This window comes from Rhipicephalus microplus, chromosome X (assembly GCF_043290135.1).
Source record: "Rhipicephalus microplus isolate Deutch F79 chromosome X, USDA_Rmic, whole genome shotgun sequence".
NCBI classification, from domain to species: Eukaryota; Metazoa; Arthropoda; class Arachnida; order Ixodida; family Ixodidae; genus Rhipicephalus; species Rhipicephalus microplus.
In genome coordinates this window covers 189,582,580-189,606,128 of record NC_134710.1, presented here as the reverse complement: position 1 = coordinate 189,606,128, position 23,549 = coordinate 189,582,580, and the positions used below count along the sequence as shown (strand labels likewise).

The window sequence follows — 23,549 nt, the reverse complement described above, 5'->3', positions numbered from 1 at the left end:
TCTCCTTATTCATGCTGCGCTCTCAACACGTGGAGGGGCCATATTTTCTTACGCCAGCGTTTTGTACTGTTGTGTGACATAGGATTCATAAGAGCTAGGTGCCAGCCTCAATCTGTTTCTACTGCATTCATTGCTTCACCCTTGAGGTAAAACTGCAACTTTTTCGAGACATTGCTAACAGTGACACAAGCTAAATATTACAAATAGGTTTATTCGTTGGACAAATACTAGTAAAGAAAAAATTGCTGATAAGATATTCAGTCTGAGCAATCTAAATGTTTTTAAAAATTCTCTAGAAATGCAGCGTTCTTGAAACTTTGTTGATTTCGGACACGAATAAGTCTCTATGTGAATAATAAGCATATACATTTGTGTTGTGTCTAGTAATATTTGACGTACTGAATTTTACTATCGAAACATGAAAAAAGGTTGGTCAGTTGAAAACATTGTAAAAGAACACCTTTCAATCTTAGTCAAAATTATTCGAACTGATCTCAGAGCACTGCTCAATGTTATTCTGGAAAAACACGTATCATATTCATCAGAACAAAATTTCTAATTTTAAAACGTGTTTTCAGAGTGTTGTTGCCACTGGGTAAAGGCAGCAAAAGGGCATTTCTTGTTACAAGATAATACAGTAACACATTTTTTTCTTTTATGATGCTTGCAAAATAAGTGTAAGGCATTTCAGTTAGTGGAAATTGTTCTGCAAAGAAAACGACCATTTGAATTAACAGCATCTGAGTAGTTTACAGCTTTGCTCTGTGTTCGATATCCGTCAGCCTTTCCAGTCGTGCCCTCATTTTCTTTTATCTGCTTGGTTGGGACAAATTATTTTCGGATGCAGATCAGTGTATTTTCTCTATATATCTCATGTCATGCTAAGCCAGAAGTGAAAGGATAAGATAACAGGCAAGGTCTTTTCAGGAAAGATGATGATGTTCTAGAAAACAGTTGCCAAGAGGTTTGGTTTTGGCTCAAAATTCTGTATTTTCAAACCATATGCGATCAACAGCGTTTAAAATGTGTCAATTACTCAAAGCTTGTTGGCAGTAGTTCTCGCTACAAATTGTGATTTTGTGTGATTCAGTCATATGAGCATGATATAAAAAATCATCGGGGAAATCGTAGACATCAAATATACAACGTTTTGTGATCTTTCGAGGAATTCACCATGAGCAAGCTAATTAAGCACAAGCATTTGTTATTGGGCTGAGTACTGCATGAGTTGCATCAAACCTTTGCCTACCATGCTTTTTTAATGACTATGGCGTTATAGTACAAAACATAAAGTAGAAGATTAATTTCCAGCCAGAGTGGCTGTGTTTAGGTGGGGGTTAAAAAAATACTGTGCATGTGCAATGCACCTATCTATTCTAGAAAGTTAAGGACAGGTTTTAAGGGGTGAGTTCTGACCTTATTTCTGGTGCTGACCTTATTTCTGCATGTGCATAAGACATGTTTAATGATAGCCAAGTTTAATCAATCAAGGGGCCTTTTAAAGTTTCACAAGGTAACTTGAGAAAGAAAGCATGACCACGTTGTTGCAAAATGTCTGTATTTCAGTCTTTTCGCCAAGGCCGTACATATAGCTCACACGAGTAGTTCTCCTCGGAGAACCACGGAAGCATGTCCTCCAACTTGAAGTCGCTGTCCACCAGCTGGGATGCGTAGATAAAGGTCGCCACCACGTGCTGAAGCTTGGCGAGCTGTGTGATAAAAAATTAGTGCTAGCGTATGAGCTACAGCTGCACATATGCAACCGCAACTCATTACACACAAAAGGGCTGATTAACAGAGTCCTCCGATATAGCTCTTTCCAAGGACATATGTTTACTTGATTTTTACTAAGGGTGGGCGAATATTCATTCGAGCTTCCGAATATTTTTCGAATAGCGTTGCATGATTCTATTCACACTGAAATTTTTACTATTGGAAGTATTCCAACTTCTGCAAAATAAATATAATGATATATAATAACAAAAAATTTACATAGTGACGATAAATTGGGTGCTTGCATTTTGAGATGCCTACGTCTGAAACTTGTAGCCACTTCCATGGACCGGTGCTCCGAGCGGTCGCTCGTGTCCCTTATGCACAAAATGGTCATCGACAGTTTCAAGCAGCCAGCAGACGATTCGATTTGTTTTTTGAAACGAAGCACATAGGGGCTTCTTTGCTTTCAGATGTGCCTTAGCACGATGTTTTTGTTTGCAAAGTTCGAATACGTCGCGTATACATCGGCGTCGTGAGCGGAGTTAGGCCTAGCCGCGTTTCCAAGCAGTAATTTAGATACTGCTTGGAGCACTTATACAATTTGACATATCTCCATGTGAAAATTGGTATTAACTGCTATCAGTTGGTCTCAGTTGGGAACTAACTAGTTCCAGTTAGCAACTGGTACGAGTTACAACTTAACTGGTCCCTGTTGATTCCTGTTGCAACTGGTTCCAGTTAGCAGTCGGTTCCAGTTAAAACTCAACTGGCCACTAACAGGATGACCAGTTGAGCTAGAAGCAGCTATCTTTTCTCGTTCAGACGTCATTCCTTTTGCCTATTTATGAAAATATAAACAGTGCCACCTGATCTATCTGTATATATTATTGTGGATTATTCTGTTGCACAAGTGCATACCCAATGCTCTCAAACCTTCAACTACGTTCAGTACATTCAACTAATATTAAATAGCTGTTGTCAATCTTTTACGTCTGTCGTGGCCCGATTGATCTGGGGGTGTTAATATTGTGGCTGCTTTGTTGGGAGCACGCCTGCTTCATAGCATTGAGTGCAGCATTGCAATCACTTCTGTGAGACAAGAAAATATGGAGTAGTGCCGAGAGCTAGAACAGCTGAAACCAAGCTGACACTGCAGACTCAAACACGGTCCCCTCAAGCACATCCTCTCTACCACGACAGATGTCACATTAGTTCCGTATCTCATACGTTGATACATTGAATGTTCAGTAAAGTATACTTTACTGAACATTGTGGGGGTTTTGACACCCCCTGTAAAGTTGTTTGCGCCGCGTGGCACGTGTGTCCCAAACAGAAGCTGTATTTCGGGATCACAACTATTGAGCGATAGGTAGCGTTGTGCTTGTGGGATTTGGTTTGGGAGGTGGGAAGGGTGCAGTCGATGATAGATTATGCAATAATGTCACATAGGTTGTATCATTGGCTAAGGGTAATGAACATAGATAAATATGGGCCCAGAAGCTTAGGTAGTGATCACAAACATATCAAGCTGAGTTTTGGAAGAGAAATGAAATTGGAAAGGCGGCATTACGAGCAACCACACGGTAATATTTATTCAGAAAGGCAAATAGAAATAGCAACTAAAGATATTGAGAAAATAATCACCGAGGATACTAAAACAGAGTGGACGTACATAAATCTAACTCGATTGTTTGAGTTAGAGCTTGCTAAGGTATGAATCAAATCAACTGGGACAAGCAGACGCAAACCCAAGAGCTGGTGGGATGAGGAAGTTAAGAGAGCCATAGTAAGACATCAAGAAGCCTCCAGGGAACACAGGTAGGTCAAACAGAGGGTTGAATCGGAAGATGATGTCAAAAGGAAATGAGATAACGTTTTGAGCTGCAGAAGGGAAGCATCTGATTTGATCAGTGAAAAGATTAGAAGAAAGGGGACCCAATGGATGGTGGAAGTAAACAAAAAGGATAGAGAGGCAGCTGCAAAGTTTTGGAACAATCTCAATTCTCTGAGTAATAATTAAGACAAGCATGAAACAGAGGTTTATAACTAGAGTTCAAGGGATCAGACTAGAAGGGGATGAGGCAATGGAATATATAAAAACAATGATGATAGAAAAATTTAAACACCAAGAAAGCACTGCATGCTCTGTACCAGAGGAGGATGGACCAGTTAGCTCAGTGGCTCCACAGAGACAACAATAATGGGAAAGGGCAGAGAAAAGAGTTCCTATTATAGCACATCAACAGGCCCTGATGACATCCCTGTTATGTTAATACAAAAGCTAGGACCAAACACTTAGCAAACATTTAGAGAGGCAGCGAGCAAAGCAATAATAGAGGGTGAAGCTCCCAACGGGTGGAAACAAAGCAGGATGAGCATGATCTATAAAGGAAAGGGGGACAAAGCTGATATAAACAACTACTGTCCTATAACAGTGACATCAGTAGTTTACAGGCTGTTGATGCAGATAGTAAAGCAGACACAAACCCAAGAGCTGGTGGGACGAGGAAGTTAAGAGAGCCATAGTAAGACGTCGGGAAGCCTCCTACAGACATGGTTGAAAATGAGGGGGTGCTGAGAGAACTACAAAATGGGTTCTGTAAACGAAGGAGGTTGGAGGACAACTTGTTTGCATTGATGCAGTGTATTGAAATAGCGGAAAAAAAACACAGGCTTCTGTGGCTGGCATTTCTAGATATTAAGGAAGTTTGTGATAGTGTGATTCAAGAAGACTTGTGGGGAATATTGGACACACTAGATGTTGAAGATGGATTAGCTAATCTTCTAAAAGATATCTATAAAAGTAACAAGGCAGCTGTCAAATGGGAAGAGCAGGTATCTGAACCTACAGAGATACAACCCGGGCTTCGACAGGGACGTTCCTTGTCACCTTTGTTATTTATGCTGTATCTCCAGAACTAGAAGCCAAATTAGAGAGGAGTCGACTCGGCTTCAGCCTCTCTTTTTCCAAGCAAGAAAAACACATTGAACAGTCATTACCAGCATTGATGTATGCAGATGATATAGTATTAATAGCTGACAACAAGGAAGATCTGCAGAGATTGATAGACATCTGTGCAATGAAGGAGATAGGTTAAATTTGAAGTTCAACAGGGAAAAATCAGCAATCATGATTTTTAATGATAACAAAAGTAGTGAGCATAAGATACTGGAAGTCACGCTAGAAATCGTGGATAAATACAAATATTTGAGCGTATGGATAAATAATGGGGTTGAGTATTTAAAGGAGCACGAAAGATACACAATGACTAAGGGCAGCAGGAATGCAGCTGTAATGAAAAATAGGGCAGTGTGGAATTACAATAGGTATGACGTGAGATGGATTTGGAAAGGTGTCATAGTCCCGGGTTCGACGTTCGGTAATGTGGTCTTGTGCATGATATCACAAGTTCGAGCAAGATTGGAAATTAAGCAATGTAGAATAGGTAGGCTTGCTTTGGGAGCACACGGGAGTACCCCAAATCAGGGGGTACAGGGAGACATGGGATGGACATTGTTTGAGTGCAGGGAAGCTAGCAGCAAGATAAAATTTGAGGAGCGATTGAGAAAAATTGGAGAGGAGCATTGGGCTAGGAAAGCTTTCAGCTACTTGTACATATAGAATGTTGATACTAAATGGAAAAAGCCAACTCGAAAATTGTCAAGCAAATATTTAGACAACGGCAGAATACCAAGCCAAAAGGAAACATCGGTTAAGAAGAAGGTGAAGGAAACAGAGAGGTACATGTGGAAAATGGGAATGCTTATGAAATTATCACTGGAGACCTATCGAACCTTTAAGCAGGAAATTGCAAAGGAAAGGTCTATGATAATTCTCGGGGTAGTTCTCTGCTCTTTGAGGCTAGAATGGGAGTATTACAGACCAGGAAGTACCGAGCAAAATACGAAGCCACAGACACGGTATGTAGTGCGTATGGAGAGGAGGAGGAAACGGCTGAACATTTGATAATGTTCTGTAAAGGGCTCTGCCCTATAGTCGATGATAATGGCGCCGAATTTTTCTAAGCAATGAAGTTTAGGGACAGTGAAGGCAAAATAGACTTTAAATGGGTTGAAATAACCCGGAGGAGGCTAACTGATTGGTGGCTACAATCGAGGCGCGAGTGAAAATCAATCCTCAACACACAGTAATGGTACTTAACTTTATGGCTAGGTGGCGTGAGCCACCGCCCGATTTAAAGGGCACATCCGGATAAATCCATCCATCTATCCAACCATTTGTCACAACCATCATCATCATGGTTAGTGCGTAGTGCTGGCGGTGACACCTGGCGGCAAGCCTTGGTGGTGGCGCAATAGAAATTAGCTGGCCTCTTTCGCTGGTGGCGTTTGACGCGGGCGGTTGTCTCTCGCAGTGAGACCTAGGTGCACGGCACCGCGGGCCGTCTGCCAGGGGCCATTGTGGCGAGTCAGGCGTTAGCGACAACGCCTTGTTTGTCATGTTGTTGAGTGTTAGTTAATATTCTGTAAGGATGTCTTAGCGTGTCGATCACGATTGATGGTATAGTAATTCGGCTGATGATATCGTCGTTTCTGATTGTAGTTAAATAAATGTCTCTGTTGCTTTGGTTTGTTCCGACCGTGTCTGCTGTGTCCGTTCACTCCAAGAGTGTGGAGCGCTCGTCACATCGAGACCCCACATCACAACATGCAATGTTTCAGCGTATGAAATACGGTATGATCGAGGCACTAGATTTTCTAGGTGAGCGCCTAGAAAATCTAGTACCGTACTATTATTGAGATGGTGATTATATAAAGTTTCGGCTGGTTTTTCGCCGTTGCCGCCGCCGACATTCACCGTATATCTGTACGTATCTATTTATATTGAAAATCAACAAAGAAAATAAAACTATGGATACTCTACCCTAAGGCAACCTTGATGGAATGCGAAGAAGCAGCTGTGGGCACGACGTTGACCTGGTTGAAACGGGCGTCGACGCGGGTACTGGAAGGACGGTTTGAGCCGAAACTTGGTGTAGCATTTACTCGAGTAAACGTTTGTTTGAAACGCAAAGGCATGGGAGGCGGGACGCGTTGAAGACGCTTGCTCTCGGCTTCCTTGGCTCACGTCTCATCGGTGTTACTCACACGTCATCTGTATTCTCGAATGCGATCGGTGTTCTCGACTCGCACCTTGTTGGTGTCGCTGGCCTTCCTCTGCCAACACTTGCGTTTGGTTTCCCTGGCTCGCGCCTCGTTGATGTGGACGTCGCCATTCACGAGCACGATTGGCTTCACTAACCTTCGCAACGCCGGCGACAAACGGGAAAAGTACGCGCACACTAGAAGGAAGCATTCCGTGACGGCGTCCCGCCCGTCGGCGCGATCGCGCGGCAAGCAGTGGCGCGTGGTCAACATTGCCGGCGCCGTGAGAATCTCGAGGCACTCGCACCCGCCGGCTCACGGCTTCTTCTCACCGACAGATAAAGAAAGGTGGCGCGGGTGAGTAAAGCGGGCTTTATGGTTGAGATGATGCCCACGTGAGGAGTGGACTCGAGCGTTGAAGAGGGGGAGGAGAGAGAGAGAGCTGACAGGCGGCGAGCGTGCGGAAGGCGAGGTAGAGAGGCGTCACTGCACACTGCTAGGAAGGCGTGAGCTACTTGGCGCCGCTCCGACACCTGTGGCGAGGGGAGTGGTGCGGATGGAGGGACAGCGCTACACAGGTTTCGCGTATAAAAAGCCGCCCGTGCTCGGCACCTAACTCTTCATGATGGGCCAACGCGCGCTTATCTCCCACGCGTACTTTTTCCCGCGAATGAGAGGGGGGGGGGGGTTAAATGCTTGTGCACGCGCGTTTAATGGGGAGAATCGTGTGCCTTCGGCTTTCACCGAAACGAATGCGTTAGTTGCCTGGCCCACAAAGGTCGCTTCATTTCGCTGCACAGGCCCCGTTTGTGAAAAGAACGTGCTTTTCATACACAAGAAAGTATAAGAACTGGGACACTTAGTTTGCACTCATGTGTACTTGTGATTACGTTTCGTGCGAAGTTTTTGTCTAAACAGCGCGTTAAGTGTCGAGCAGTAAACGTTGCTAGTTTGCTCTCGTCCTGTGTATGTTGTTTTCGTGCGTCATTTTTGCGAGAGCAGTGCGCTGTACTTTTCAATCAGCTTGCCGTTCTCAGCGTCACATTCCAAGTTGTTGCTATCGCATTCATTGCTACTCCATAGTGGCGATCGGAACAGACTTTTTTTTAAAGTCGCACAAATTCTCTCTTTTTTAATGCGCATGCACGCGTTGATGGTTGAAGTGGTTGGTTGTGAGAGCACCTAGCCGGCAAATGGACTTGTCGAGGCTTTCCGCAGTGGCCGCAATACCTACGTTGCATAATGTAATTCGCAAAGGGCAGTAGTGCGAGTCTGCCTGTGCGCTCCAATATGGCGCTATGGTGCAAACCAACATCATGAAAATTTAGATTGCGCTTATCTTAATGCTATATTTTATTAGCCGAGTTTGAATTGCGTTGCACAAAAGAAGAAATGAAATATGAAGGGTCCTTGCCTCATGTTTAAAAGGCGTTTTCAAAGACGCGAATCGCACCGACTTTGTCTCTTCGCAGTGTTCGCGTGAATAAAAAAAAAAGCATTTGAGTGCGTGAGGGGCTAGTCCACTTCGACTTTGCGGAGTTCGCACGAGCAAAAAAAAAGATGTGAAAAAAGTCACAGTTTCAAGACGTAATGGTTTCTTTATTTTTGTTCCAACGTTGGTTATTTTGGCTATGACAAAATATTCAAAATGCTGTATGGTTAGCGTTTAGAAAAATCACGTGTCTTTTCGGGAGTAATATATACTCATAGTGTAGGCTTCATAGATTTCTCTAATAAGCCACTCATAGTCCAAAGGGAAAGAATTATAAAGTAGTCGATGGCCTGCAGGACTCTTTATGGCTTCGTGTTTGGCTTTTAATGACGAAGATACATGGTCTTACCTAACAATTAATGATATAAATAAATGATAATTTGCTTTAGTTGTTTTTAGGGTTTTTCAGGATATAAGTATGTACGATCGCTTGCCACGTACTGGTTTGCATCATGGAATGATTTATCCCAAGCCCCGCCACGGTGGTCTAGTGGCTAAGGTACTCGGCTGCTGACCCGCAGGTCGCGGGATCGAATCCCGGCTGCGGCGGCTGCATTTCTGATCGAGGCAGAAATGTTGTAGGCCCATGTGCTCAGATTTGGGTGCATGTTAAAGAACCCCAGGTGGTCAAAATTTCCGGAGCCCTCCACTACGGCGTTTCTCATAACCATAGGGGGGTTTTGGGACATTAAACCCCACATATCAATCAAATATCCTAAGTGTAGACGTTCGAGATTATTCGATATCATGCCCATAGAGCTGTATTCACACGACGGACGAAATCGCGATTCGACCCTGGGGATTGCGTACTAGGTCACCATGCATCACCCTTTTCCGCGTCCCCGCTTTAGTTGGCACTGAACGATTCGTGAAACGAAGGAAGCCCAAATCGCTATTGGGATCCTCGGGTAGCAATACCTAAATGCTCGTTTGTAGCGTGAACTCTACCCTGTCGTGTGTATGATGGCTGCGGATGGATCCCAATCACGTAATCTGTCACGTGACTGATCTGTCCGCAATCATGTCCGTCGCATGAATACAGCTTAAACGACACTTCATTCGCCATTGCCAGACGCAACTTATCTTTGCCATCCTCCCTTTTTTTAATGACCTTCGCGTGTTTAAAATATTTAAGGCCATTTATCTTTACCGTACTGGCGTTTAAAACTTTCAGCAACTTCATGAATATTTCATGAGTAGATTAAGTACCGTACAGTACAGTAGTGAACTTTGCTTGTAAGTGAAGTTCTCTAAATAAGATAACCAGTGCTCCGCATGCTTTGAGTTTCACAGTAACAACGTGTCTCTTACTGTAGGTAATTTTTCGAAAGTCTACGGCCCAAAATAATAATCTAACCTTATACGCCCTCGCTCTTCACATGTAAAGTTCATTAATCGCTAGAAGGTCATAAGAGACAGTAGAGAGAGCTTACTAGCAGATAAGTTCTAACTCCTTCAATTTGACCTAACTTACGCAACATAATTGAAACTTTAGCTTCGTATTAAGGAAACTGTTTCGATTCATAAGGCGCAATACGACACGTGAGTTAGCCGAAAGCGTGGATAGGTGCACGTACCATTCAGCTTTTCTTTTCCCAGAACAGCTGCCCAGTAGGGTCCCAGAACAGCGTGAGCAGACCCTGCAGATTTAGGAGGGGAAAACGTGGTTGACATGTTCTGGTCGGACAGCTTTGATGATAACTACTCAACACCTCCGCCCGCTAAATAATTCAAGGCCACTCAAACAAAGAAGGTTTGCAGATTCAAGCAGAAGACGTGAAAGTAATGCAGGCAAGCGATGATTGTAGTTTATATCGAAAAGCCGGAGCGTAGCTTTTACATTTTTCGGGGAGGGGAGTGGCCGGGCAAAGCTATAGCACGGTGAAAAAGCTATAGCACTGCACAGAGACCATGGCCATAACTGTTTTGGTCACGCCTGCATTAGCATATGTCTTCTATTCCCCAATAAATACTATATTATGTTTTATATCAGTGTCACATGAGTACGTCTGACCAGGAGAAGTCAGTACGGATAGGATTTTTTGGTCGCTATGGACGCGCACAGTATGATGTCAATCCTGGTGCAGAGTTTTTCCACTCACAAGTAACCCGATCGCTAGTTTTTTTTTGAAAAAACAAACGTGAAAACACAGCTCTGATTAATCTTTTCTTGTGTTTCTGTAAATATGGTGGATGAGTCGCTCTTGGCGACATTTAATCGTATTGACTTTGCTTAAAGCTCTTTTTCAGTTTGGAAACCACTGCGTAAAGCTACTTTCACGGCGAGAAGATAAACACAAGGCTAAACGATCCAGCATCCGCGAAGTCATTGCAATATGTGACGCTGTAAGTACCTGTGTCGTATACTGGCGCACAAGCACGAGAAAAAATCCGAACTCAGACGGACATTCCACAAGTTTAACTACATCAGATGCAAAACATACAGCATGTTATCACGGCAGAAAAGCATCCGCATTGTAGAACTCCTCATAAAAACTTTTATTTAATCAGCATGCCCCACTTATACGACCTTTGGAAGAAGCTTATTTTTTAATAAACGGTTGCCTCAGTATTCTTAATTTTATTATCACCATTAAAAAATTTCAGCACTACTGTGGTGCGCAAGCTGCCGCAAATAAACCGCCTCCATTAAATTCTGCGGCACACTCGCCGCAGCTTCCGCAAAAAATGGCTCAGCGGGCCGCGCGCATGCCAAGCGGGCGAGGAAAATAGAGGAGGAAACGCGCGCGTGGAGGAAAGTGTCGTTACTTTCCCAAGATCAAGAGTTTTTAGTTTTACCAGGCGAAGATTTAACTTTCGAACCACTCGCGTCATTCCCAGTAGTAACGTCCAGCGGTCCATGAATCAAGCAGAAGTGAACAAGCAGAATTTTATTACATTTATTGATGCACGGAAGGTTGTTTGTTCAGTGCAGCTAGTTCGAATACTAGTGATTAAATATAGGCTGCAACTCTGACGTAATCAGGATCATTTTGAGAATGTCCTACTACGGTACACGTGTTCTCGTGCATTTACCTTAATTTCTCGGTAAGTAGGGCACTCTTCTTGATAATATCCTCATTTTAGACGTTGTCATACATTGAGCTTTTACTTTGACGTAAATTGTCATTTTAATTTAGTGTCCATTTACGCCAGAGCTGAGACACTTACCGGTGACGGGGTCTTCGGGGATGCCGTTCCAGGGACTGAAGTAACGAGAAACGAAGTCGTAATCGTCAAGACTGCCTCCGCGAAGAGTGACCGCGACGCCTAGCACTCCGCCGCCACTCTCGGAGCGCAGCATTCTCTCGGGGTTCGGGCTCAGGGCTTCAAGGGTGGACCTGCGCGACCACATGTATTTTGCGCTTGCTCTTCCATGCATGCTGTGGTAGTGCAAATAAATGAGAAGGTTAACAGAAGCTGGCGCAAGCACTGTATGTCAATAGTACAAATGGAAAATTGTTGAAATGTTACAGATTAAGGTTTCCTGTGCAAACAACCACATGCAGGGTAGTAAAGAAAACATGATGTAAAAAATGACTTTGGCCGAAACTTCAACTCCCTTAGCATTTTAATCATTCGGACAACCTGTCATTCCCCTTGCTCAAGATGATAGAACTGTCTCACTAACACACTCCCTTACGAAAAATAGCGTCCCGCTGTAGAGCTGACGTTCCACAGTGTCCCTTTTCGTACCTAATATCCTCATCGTTTCACACAAGCGCACCCATTAGCAGTGTTCGCATTGTGTGCGCAGATTATCATATGCGCAATATTTTTTTCTAAAGAAAGAAAAGAAATTCTGGAGCTTCCCATGCCAAAACTACGATGTGATTAACAGGCACGCTTTAGTAAAGGGCCCCACATAAATCTTGAGTGCCTGGGATTTCTCAACATGCGCCTAAAAAAAGTACGTGTGCTTTTGCACTGCATGCCTATCAAAAGGCGTAAAGTGGCCGCCTTGGCCAAGAATCAAACCCTTCAAGCTATTGTGTGGGGGAGGGGGAGATGCATTAGAGAGTCAGCGAGTGCGTGAGGGAGTGTGTGAGTGATTCATGTTGTAGTGTTATACTTCTCATCTTTATGACAAGAAAATAGAACCACAAGATAACTAGAATAATTGTATAATCTATTGAAATTGTAGAGAGACATAAAGGCACACGAAACATTGTGATCTCCTTACTTGCATGACGCGTTTGGCATTATCCTTGGCAGCACCTTTGCCATGAAATGTACCCACTTACCGATTCGGGAGCCAACAAACCATACTCGTTTAGAGCGTCCCCAGGAAATGAACGAAAGTCTATATATGCTACTCTGGAAGGAACCCGTTCACTAAAATTCGTGTCGTCCATAAATAGCGTTCTACTTCAGCGACAATTTGGCATTTCGCTGCTTATTCCAGTCGACCGGTGTTACTACATCACAAGTTTGTTAATAAGAAAGTTTTCATCATTTTCCTTGCCAGCAGTACAACTCAATCACTAGTGGCTTCAGGGTCATTTCAGAGCACATCCAACATTTTACTACCACTTTCGAACATGGATTCTTTAGGTTTATTGACTTATATATAATTTTAGTTTAACGCAATTTCGCGCGTTGGGTAGGCACTTAAAATGCATCAATTTATACTATAAATATAACAATTTTATATTTTATAACGCACGAACTTAAACCTGACAACATTCTATTGTGAACTTGCGTGTCCCTCATCCTCCTGGTGCGTTTATCGCTTCTTCTACTGCATTGGTTTAAACTCGATCAACGTCCACTCCAAACCTTATAAACTTATTATTTACATAAACCGCTAATAGATCAAAGTCTTTTGAAAATCGTGATGTTATTAAACGTACATTGCGTGCCTATTTTTTAATGACGTGCGCTGCTTCTTGCCTTTGGAAGAACCTCTGCCACGAAATGTGTCCACTTACCATTGCAGAAGGCAACAGAGAATATTCGAGTGTGACATCCAGCGGAATTACATGCACGCATTGACAAACCCAGCCTTGAAGGACGCGCACACAAGAGGAGAAAATTCGGTGAGCACACTTTCTGGCATGTGTGATCGTCGAGTAATGTGCATGCAACGCATTGTTCACGTATAGCTTCACGGATTTTCCAAGCTATGTACCGACAGGCTCTTCTACTTATAATTTGCGTCAAGGACAAAGTAATGACGCTAGTAATCTAGTCCCTTATCCCTTATATCCTTTATCTATATATATAGCAGTGCAGCGCAGGACTACGTAATTTTGTCTAATTCCACTGAATCTTTTGCACCTTTCCTTTCAACGGCTGCTCCACCAGAAACATTACGGCGTCATATTAGACAGTGGTACCAATAATAATTATTAACAAGAAAATAAGTACTGCATGAAAACAGGAAGCACTTGAGATTAGTGAGCGTGAAAGAAACATGGGTACAGACCGATTCTGCGTGTATTGCGTTCTTTTTTGTTTCATGCTACCATATGAACGAGTAAATGCATGCCGTTGTTTAAAAATCTAGAAAGCTTAGGCAGGAACTGGGAGACTGCAGGCGTGATCACTAGGAGCTTTTTCTTTAGTGAGAAACTAGAGAGAAAGCGAATGCGCTGTAACGCATATATTATCTTGGGAAAGGAGATACTGTTGTTGTTTGAAGCGATCAATTACAAGGAAGTTCCGGCAAAATTACTTTCACTCTTCTGGAACCTGTAAGCATGGAGAGGGGTGGGGGGACTGTTGCACATGTGTAGCTTGTGAACTCACGTTCCAACATAATTTGAATATTCAATTATTGGTTGATTTTGCATAACGTATGTATGCAGTTGTACCTATAATGAGTACACTGCTGCGGCTGAAGCTAGGGCTAGAAGAAAGTTATATAATGATAGTTAATGCTTTACGTCCCAAATCCACGATATTATTATCAGAGACAACGCAGTGGATAGCTCCAGCAATTTCAACAACCTGCGGTTTTTTAACGGGAACCTGAATCCAAATTCGCATGCATTTCGCCTTCTGCCTCCATCGAACTGGGGCCGTCATTCTATCCCGCAACCTTTGGTTCAGCAGTCAAGTGCCATAACCACTAGATTGTCGTGGTGGTTGGCTGGCCATTTACCTGGTGCAGGAGTCTTTTAGACGCACAACGAGCTTCTTCGCATCGGCCGAGTAGAGCACTTCGGCCACGGGGGTGTCACCGACCACGGCCTGCGAAATAATGGGTACTCCGTATAAATAAACTATACGGTTATAGAGACATATGTTGCCATTTTTGTATGATTTCCTACTGACCCTATACGAAAAACGCGTGCGTGGTAAATACAATGATCAACACAGTATTTACATAATTTCATCTTACTAAAGAAGAGGCCATGCCCATTTCAAAGTCTGATGTGTCGGTCATACTCCAAAAGATCATAAATGACATCGCGAACTCCACGCTCAACGCAAGTATATTGTCAAAACTATCAGCGACACCGCGTAAAGTTCCAGTACCACCTGGACTCCGCCAAAGGAAAGCTACTCTTCTATGCCAGTTATGATTAGAAGTGGCTTTCACACACTTTTTTTTTTTCGGATGACCGACATCGCTCTTTGGAACGTCTGCAGTATTGAGGAGATTTTGCAGATTATCTTCTGCGACTGTCCTTGCTACGCTGTGCAGAGACGATCGCTCGCAATCACTCTTGCGCGTCTTGACAATAGACAAATGTCGTTAATAATTATCCGCTAACGCCATCCCGAAACGTTATCGAGAATTGCAGCAACCAAGGCACTGTTAAAAATTCTATGAATGACACGCTTGCACGAGCAGCTGCGGGCTTATAATAATACCGCACACTGTACACAGCTGCGGTTCTTCTCTGTGACGTTGTGTGTGCATGCGCGCGTGCTTCCTTTCTCTTTCATTACTCTTATTTTAAACCACCATTCCTTATTTCTCTCCCCTGTGTAGGGTAGCATACCGGTTATGATAAACTGGTTGGTGTCCCTGCCTTTCCCTTTTCTCTCCTGTTTTCTTTCGTTCCGGAGTTTCCTGGCTGAATGTACCTGCTCTCTTGTGCCACTACCACGAAACAAGTTTCTATAACTAAATAATTAAATTGAAGATGTTCGTGTTTAATATATATATATATATACATATATATATATATATATATATATATATATATATATATATATATATATATATATATATATATATATATATATATATATATATATATATATAGATGCAGGCTCTAAGAACACATTTGTTATCACTCACATAAAGGTGTTTAGTTTATTAACATGGTGCATATACATTTCCATAACCCGATGGCTTTGGCGACAATGCGACAATGTCAAAGTGATTATGCTCACATCCAGAAGGTTCCGGTAATCTTCCTCTTGCTATCAGCGCAGGAGCGGCCGCGTGAGTGGTGGTGACATGCGGAATAGGAAAGAAAAAGGGCAATGTTTGCACTGCCACTCGCATATCAACTCTGGTAGAAAAAGACACGAAAAGCCATTCCGGATGCACCGAAGTATTCGTTAGGTATTTCAAGAGATGTACACGCATGCAGATTCCCTGTTTATGCACGTGCGCATCTAATTGGTTAGTAATTAGTCGGAGTGAGCAGTAAGGTCAGAGTGATTTCGCCAACACTAAATATAATGTGTTCATATATTTTCTGGGTTCGCGCATATCTCTTACACGCTAATAAATTTAATCATCGACCACTCACATTGTTCACCCTTTATATCCCCGTCCCCGCGTTGACTGCATTTGCTAAAACTGTCATTTTTTGAAGTTTCTGTGACACCATCTGCTATAATCGGTTCGCTGTTTTTGTTACTCACTCAAAAAAGAAAACTTTTGACTGTGGACATTATTGTCAATGCATCCAACAAAGCTTTATCTGTACAATGCGTCTGATGCAAAATCTTTTATTCTATCGTGACCAAAAAAAGTGAATCAAGCAAGAGAATAATCAACAACGACAAGCCATTCGTTGTGATGCATTCGTGGAGACACACCACTGCCACCGAAGACCTTGCTGGCAAATCAAGGACGAAGATACCATTTGGCTCCCTTGAGGCTTTCAGCACACCGCTCTTGGTGTGGAACTGCAGTTCCGGAGACGCATTTCCTGCAAAGGATCACTTCGTAAGCAACATTTGGACGACTAATATCCCGGCGTCGTTCAGGCCAGATGAGGGCAATACGTATGAACCTGCGTGATATTGAACGTTGTTTCATTTAAATGTCGCAGCCCAATGATGTGCGAATACGTGATGTACGAAGGTTTCTTTTTTAGAGCCTGTACTATGGTAATTAAGCAGTATTTCGCATGAATTTTCTGTGACTATTATTATTCTTCACATGAATTAAGTCTTGCTTATCTTGCGTTCATGAGTGCCGTTGACAAAAGTATTGCACTGGTACAGATTTTCCTAAATAAGTGACATGCAGTGTATTCTCATAGACTTTATGTTGTGCTATTGTGTTACGCATAAATTTTAAGCACATGCGATATTATTTTTATACATGTTAATAAGGTTTAGCGCCACCACAAAGTGTTCTTATAGACAGATATGCATTTTGAGACATTTTCGTTCAGCGCGTTTCGGGTGTGATAGGCGTAGGCAAACTTATAACTTTATGTTTAGCTGCAGCTAATGTTTAGCGGTATGAGTTAGCTGCTTTTGTACACAAAGACTCGACAAAAAGCGACAACCGTATAGAAATTGGCGCAGTAGTACTTTTTATGTTTTTCTTTGTGGTTGCCATAATGAGCAACGTGTTGAAATGGAGAAGTAATTGTATTCTGATCTATTTATTTTTTCGCTGTAACTCTGTTTGACAACACAGCATAATATAGAATGACTGTTTTACATCTATGTTCATTGACCATATAATGAATAAACGAACCCCACTCAGCAAAGATGGCGGCTGCCGTCGCTAGTGTTGCGTGGCCGCACAGTGGCACTTCGTTTTTGGGTGTAAACCAGCGGAGGTTGAAGCAAGACGCTGAAATAGAACAGGTGATGCACGTGTATAGCAGAAGACACGTGTATGTAAAACACACAACATTGTGGGGCTAACAACTGGAATTTATTGTCTTGTCTATAGCAGTCGTCCTTGTACAGTGCGCTCTGCGTGGTGTTGAACTTTTCTTTCTCTCGTTTTTCTAGTATTTCAAAGAAACTGAAAAAGCACCTTTTTGACTTACATTTTTCAAACTCATCCAGGACGTTTCGCTTGGACACAAAGGCAGTCTCGGAGTGTCTCATCTCCGCAGCGATCAACTGCTTACGATGGTCATCGATTGCCTGCAGGATAATTGGTTTGCATTGAACAGCTTTATGCTTCAAAGATATAAATTTGGTCGCATAAGGTGATATAACGAGTCCATACTAGTTTCGTATATATCGAACCACCAAAATATTGCCCAGTACAAGATGTTTCCTGTTTTCCTTTCATTCTGCGCTTTGCCACAGGTTGGTAATTGAAGCCCACGCACATGAGAGAACTTACATTCATTTCTTTGTGCTCCAAGATATTTGTGCTAGTATCTGTTATTTTCAGTAATACGTCACTGCGGTGTAACAATAACATCGCGATACAATGTAGGGCGTTATTAATTTTAAATGTGTACCTAACACCTTGGTGGAACAGGGGCTAGGGTGCTCGGATGCTTGCCCGAAGGTCGCGGGTTTGATCCCGGCTGTGGCAGTCACATTTTGATGGAGGTGAAATGGTTGAGGCCCGTGTACTATGCGGTGTCAATGCACGTTAAAGAACACCAGGTGATCAAAATTTCAGGAGCCCTCCACTGCGGCATGTCTCATAATCATATGTAGGTTTTGGAACGTCAAAGCCTAGATATCATTATTACTGCAGTGGTACAGGCTTCACACGAAATGCGATGGAATGAACTTAAAACAGGAAAGGACACCATGAAAATAGCGCCAGTTAAATAGGTCTGGACTGTCTTCAATGCCACGCATAGACTGGACAAAACAACGTTTTTGATTAATTTAATCATTCTACAGCACTACAAAGCTTCGCGTATATTTGAGGGACAATGTTTCGTTATGTAAGCAGTGAAACGTTCGGAACGGACATCGTCTAGCCACCCAAACAGCGGCTATGCATAGCTCACAAACTTCAACTGAATACATGTCCAGTATAATAAAAGGCGCACATAGGTCGCTTGTCGAATTATACCACTAGGTCTTTCTCTCTCTAATAGAGTGTGGTACTCGGAAATGGAACAATTTTTACGCTTCCTTCAAGAGTTAGCAGCCTTAGCTCATTATGATGGCGTACTGTAGAGATATGTGTGTTTGGCTCGTGTTGAAGGCAAATCATTTTTTTTTTTCATAAAAAAAAACCTGGGAGCATTCGGGAAAATGAACGGTGACTTCAGCCTACGTTTACCTCACGCGCATGTACATCAAATCAAGGAGTATGTGAAGGATGCCGTTGAACAAGCACAGGCTAAATAGTGCGCAGTCATGAAAAAAAAAAAAGAGCATGCCTACTTCAAGTGGAATGAAAAAGCAATAAAAATTTCTATACAAGCAAATAGAAAGAGTGATAAGCCAGGCGGTCCCCTATAACCTTGTCTAGAACGACAGGAAGGCTAAAGTCGTCGCCTTTTTCTTCTCAGTCGATTAGAATAATATCCCCCTTCCCACCCAGCCCCACCCAAAGGTTACTGCACCCAACATATTGTTTCCAGGGGCTTAGACAAGGGGGGGGGGGGAGGTTAACTCAAGGGTTCTAACTTCTCAGCAAATTTTTGGCGCACCCTTTCCACTGCCACGTACCAACGTTTTTAAAATTTGTGTCGATTGAATTGATTCCCACTGTACGTGGGATCTGCCAATTTTTTGTTTCCCCTCCTCGACAATCTTGAGATTTTCTGAAATTTCCCAATGACGGTCTGCCTGCAGAATAGAGGTTTCTCCTGCCGAAGCAAACTATGGACTGCACCCAAAGTTGTGCGATAAGGAGCATATAAAAGGAGCGATATAAAATTTTTATAGCTCTCTTTGCAGAGCTTTTCATCTACAAGGGAAACCATCGTTCATACTACTGCACTGTTTCACGTCTCGTATGATCCATTCGGCAAGCCTATCGCTGCAGGATTGTATGGCGCACAGAAGTTGATTGGTTTGTTGCAATTTACAGCCCATCTTGTTACTTTTTTATTATTAAACGCTAAGCCGTCGTCAGATATGGTCACCCAGGTAGTCCTACGCATCACTCTTTCGAGGAAAGGAATTACACTATTCGCACCTTCTTTTTCTGCTCATGTCACGACCATCCTGGTGTGGTGCATTCATCGATCCACAGAAGAAAACGTCTAACTTTATTTCTTGTTTAGGTCAGCAAAATTTTGGTGCACACCTCTGACTTGCACATTCGAACCACAAAATATTATCATGGCGTCTTTATAGTCTGCTTATATTTGACTTTGTGGGATCGACACGCTAGGCAATAATGAATGTACCGATTGATGTCTTCCGTCATGTGAGGTCACTTAACTTTATTTGCTAGTTTGTTTTATGTAAGAAAAAATCTGTGGTGTCGTTCAGAATCTGGGCTATCGTAGTACAAACAAAATATTCTGCAATTAAGCATTGGCTGAACTTAATTTCGACCTTCAATAAAAATCAGTTCTTCGGTGCCTTTCCACATTTTATTTCATAAAGTTCTTCCGATCGATCGTTCGATGTTTTTTGTAACATAATTCTTGACAAATTATCTTCATTGATTCTAAAGGGTACAGGTCGCCGAGTGATGGTAAAATTAAACGGCTGCAAGTAGTCCACTCGATTGGCGACACGTCCTTTAGTTTGGGTCATATTCAAATGATGAGTGAAGGCCTGTTCTTCGGTGAACAGAGTAAACCTATAAACTTAGTAGCTTCTTTTTATGCGTGTGGAAGTTCTGAATCACCTCCAGAAATGCAAGTGCTTCCTTTTCAGTAATGTGAATTTACTTCAGACAGTTAGGATGTGTCGCTGCAGTAACGCGCAACGTGTCGCTCCTCTCTGCCTGATGCTTAAGGACACTTCTGATGCAAGACTGCACTTGTTTCGACTTTGAAGCGCCGGTATTCAGTTCGAAAAGTAAATGTGAGTCTCGTGTACACGCGTAGAACACAGTCAGCCGAGATTCTGAGTACCGATTTGAAGTAGAATCTCTCACATTCGTCATTTTATCAAACGGAACTTCTTTCTTTGAGAGGCGCGTGAGACATCTAGTTTTACTGCAAAGTGTTTTTACGAGCGATCTAAATTATGATAATCCCCCATGCACATACAATTAGTTTCACCAGTTGCTAAATCCTCTCGGTAGACTTGTTTCGTTTTTTTGGTTTTTTTTTCGGTCCCCCAAGAAGACCTCACACCGCTATGGGGGAAATAAAACATTGCTTGGGTTCGCTTGCTTTCACACACGTTTTTTGAAACTGGCGGGTCACAAGTAGAACATTTATTACATGCAAGTGGTTGCGGTCGTGTTGTAACGTTGGTCATGACCGTATAGCGACGCTTTCGAGAAGTGGAGAGCACCAGGCAAATCCTGGGGTGGGCGTACACAGTTATCCGCCATCTGCTACGCGAAGCTATGATATGTTGGCCCGTCGAGTAGCTCCAACCCCTTTAATTAGCCCATTGCACTACCTGCTTCGTAATGACGTATCGCTTTTAGAAGTTTTTTTTTTTGTACCACTATGTAGCGATAGCTTCTCCATAGGCGAATAGCGCCAACCTCTCCCCCTTTTTTTCGGAGGTGTCATTTCGGCCCTGGATTGCACGTTGCGGCTCAAATATATAGTACGTGATAGTACAACGAGTTAGACCTAATCACAGAGTTGGGAACATAGAGGTACATATTACCAAACACCGTATATTTTGCAGCGTTTATTTCTTATCCATACAGTGCATCGGAAATTCCATGACGAAGGGATACGTTGTTCTTTCAACACCACCGCACACTAACAACAACAAAAATGTTTCCAGCTCATTTTCATTATTATATCCCCTCGCCTTTTTACCTCTTTATGCGCATCGATACACGAAGGTTTTTCTGCACCGCGGTCTTGCGTCAGGTAACACCATTTTATACGTGTAATTTTCCTTGCTTTATAGCAGCAGCACCTACCAGAGGTTCCGATTGCCTCAAATGAAGTGGCGGAGGGTGCTAGTAATGTGAAACATATGCTTCTGCCATCGACCATTGTCAAGATCATTTACTAGTCATACTTTTTCTTTTTTAAGGAACTAGGGTAAGCTGCTGGGCGCGACTTGGTGATATATCCGCCGTATGCGCTGTGACTTGTTTTTATTCTCCCTCATATTTAGTTTTCAGGTCACCGTCACCCGACTAAAATTGACATATAGCTCAGTAATTCGCGCCTTCAATTCATGCTATAATTGACATACATAGACCTACTCTTGAAAATTTTTAGGCGCTGACTAGTAACCATGAGTCTATGAAGCCCTATTCCATTTATATGTAGCATTACTTTCTGCTTGTTAATCTGCAGCACTAACCCGTTTGTTGCTAGTCTTTACCAACACTACTTCACTGAAATTAATGTTATCTGCAAACAGCAAGTTGCTAGGATATTCGACATTGATCCACGCTTTTACAACTTTTCCCAGTCTAACACCTGGAGTTTGCTTCTGTTAAGCATACAGGAAATGACGCGACAGAGATTGTGCCCTTTGGCCTGTTCCCTTTCTTCGTGGTGTGTATTTTTCCGCTTTCCTTGCGTAGAAGAGCCACTAAATCTTTAAAGACCGCTATTATAATTCTGCTCCCCATTGACTATGCAGTGCTTCTAATTATATTGCTGAATGAAACATCTGTTTCCAATATACGAAAAGTGTATAGAGAGGCAGGTTGTAAATATATTAAGAAAAAGGGTAACTTTGAGCGTTGATACTTCGTATGTACAGGGGCGGTCAAAAGTTCCCAGGCCACCATCCCATGTTTTTCTAAGAAAGCGTGACCTGGGAACTTTTTACCAGGACTGTACGTTCATCAAGAAAGCACAAATCGAAAAAAAGCGCACGTACACTGTCTTCTTTCAGAAACACCACGGCCGCCGGGTTGCCCGAAAATGGAGTCCTTGTAAAAGCATCCACAGTGAACAAAGGAAATCGCAAAGAGCGCAGAACCGCTTCCATTCTCCGGCTCATGTACAGAATCAGGCAGAGTTGCTGTGACCGAGACGATGCAGTATCGCCCTACTGCGAACAACGTGACCAATGCTTGTTGTTCCGAATCGGTTGTAAAGATACGCTCAATCGCCTGTGCTAAGACGCATGCTGCTGCTTATCGGGGCACCAAAGAGAAAAAGTGAGGCGGCAGTGAATGCTTGGTTTATGACTTGCGTCTGCCTATCACTGCAACGATGGAGGAAACAATATACATATATATAAGGGTACGAGCACACTAGCGGGAGCCGTTGTCAGATAGGAAGGAGACGCGGCGCCGAAACGCTTTGTCCCAGAGTCACACTTAACTCATCAACCCACACTAGCGGGAAGCGTGCCGCCGCGGCATGACGAGCGTCTTCGCAGCCGAGCGGTGGAAAGCGGCACGCTGGCCACATCTGCGGGAGTCACGTGACAACAGTCTCGAGCGGTCTCGCAGCTCGCGAGATTTCGCGCGCTTTTTCGTCGTCCGTTCTGGCAACGCCTCCTGTTCAAGGAAGCGTTGGGTCTGAGCTCTCCGACTTTACGGTGCAATCGTCCGAAGAATGGCAGGCGACGACGATCTCCGCGCAACGCTCAACGTTACCGTGATGGCGTGTCTGCTGTCGCTTCAGCGTCGCCGCTCTCGAAATGCGCCGCGAAGATATTGGGTGCATCCGCTTTGGAGGTACAGAGATACTGAAGGCATGAAACAGGTATCCGGCGTGCGCTGCAATATGAAACGGCACGTCATTGATCACTTACTTTTCCGCATAGTGAGGTGTCTGCCTCAGCATGCTGTCAATAATTGAGAACAGGGGCCACTTAATTTTGCCATTATTGCCTGGCGCACCGCTCCGAGTGTTCGCCTCGACTTCCGACACGAGCTTCATCCACCTGTCTCTAATATTTTTAAACTTCAGCATGGCCTGTGTTCCTGCACAAGTGAGTGAATAAAACATACAATTCATTCGCGCTCAACATGCAATGAGCCACGCAATCGCCACTTACCTGTCAATCAAAACATAGATCCTATAAGATCCCA

At 43.1% G+C, this 23,549-nt stretch overlaps 1 protein-coding gene across 2 annotated transcripts; it reads right to left on the bottom strand.

Moving 5' to 3' along the window:
- Positions 1–1,541: 1,541 nt before the first annotated feature.
- LOC119177320 (phenazine biosynthesis-like domain-containing protein) lies at positions 1,542–22,921 on the bottom strand. Of its 2 annotated transcripts, none has more exons than XM_037428786.2 (9): positions 22,385–22,921; positions 17,518–17,617; positions 17,217–17,315; positions 16,322–16,434; positions 15,665–15,694; positions 14,421–14,509; positions 11,486–11,655; positions 9,892–9,954; positions 1,542–1,709 (listed from the first exon to the last, which is right to left on the bottom strand). In XM_037428786.2, the coding sequence occupies exons 1-9, from the start codon at positions 22,505–22,507 to the stop codon at positions 1,594–1,596; spliced, it is 903 nt and encodes a 300-aa protein (XP_037284683.1). In that variant the 5' UTR covers positions 22,508–22,921; the 3' UTR covers positions 1,542–1,593. The 2 variants fall into 2 exon arrangements, with proteins under 2 accessions (XP_037284683.1, XP_075734509.1); XM_075878394.1 differs by having other exon boundaries at positions 22,835–22,918.
- Positions 22,922–23,549: the final 628 nt, after the last annotated feature.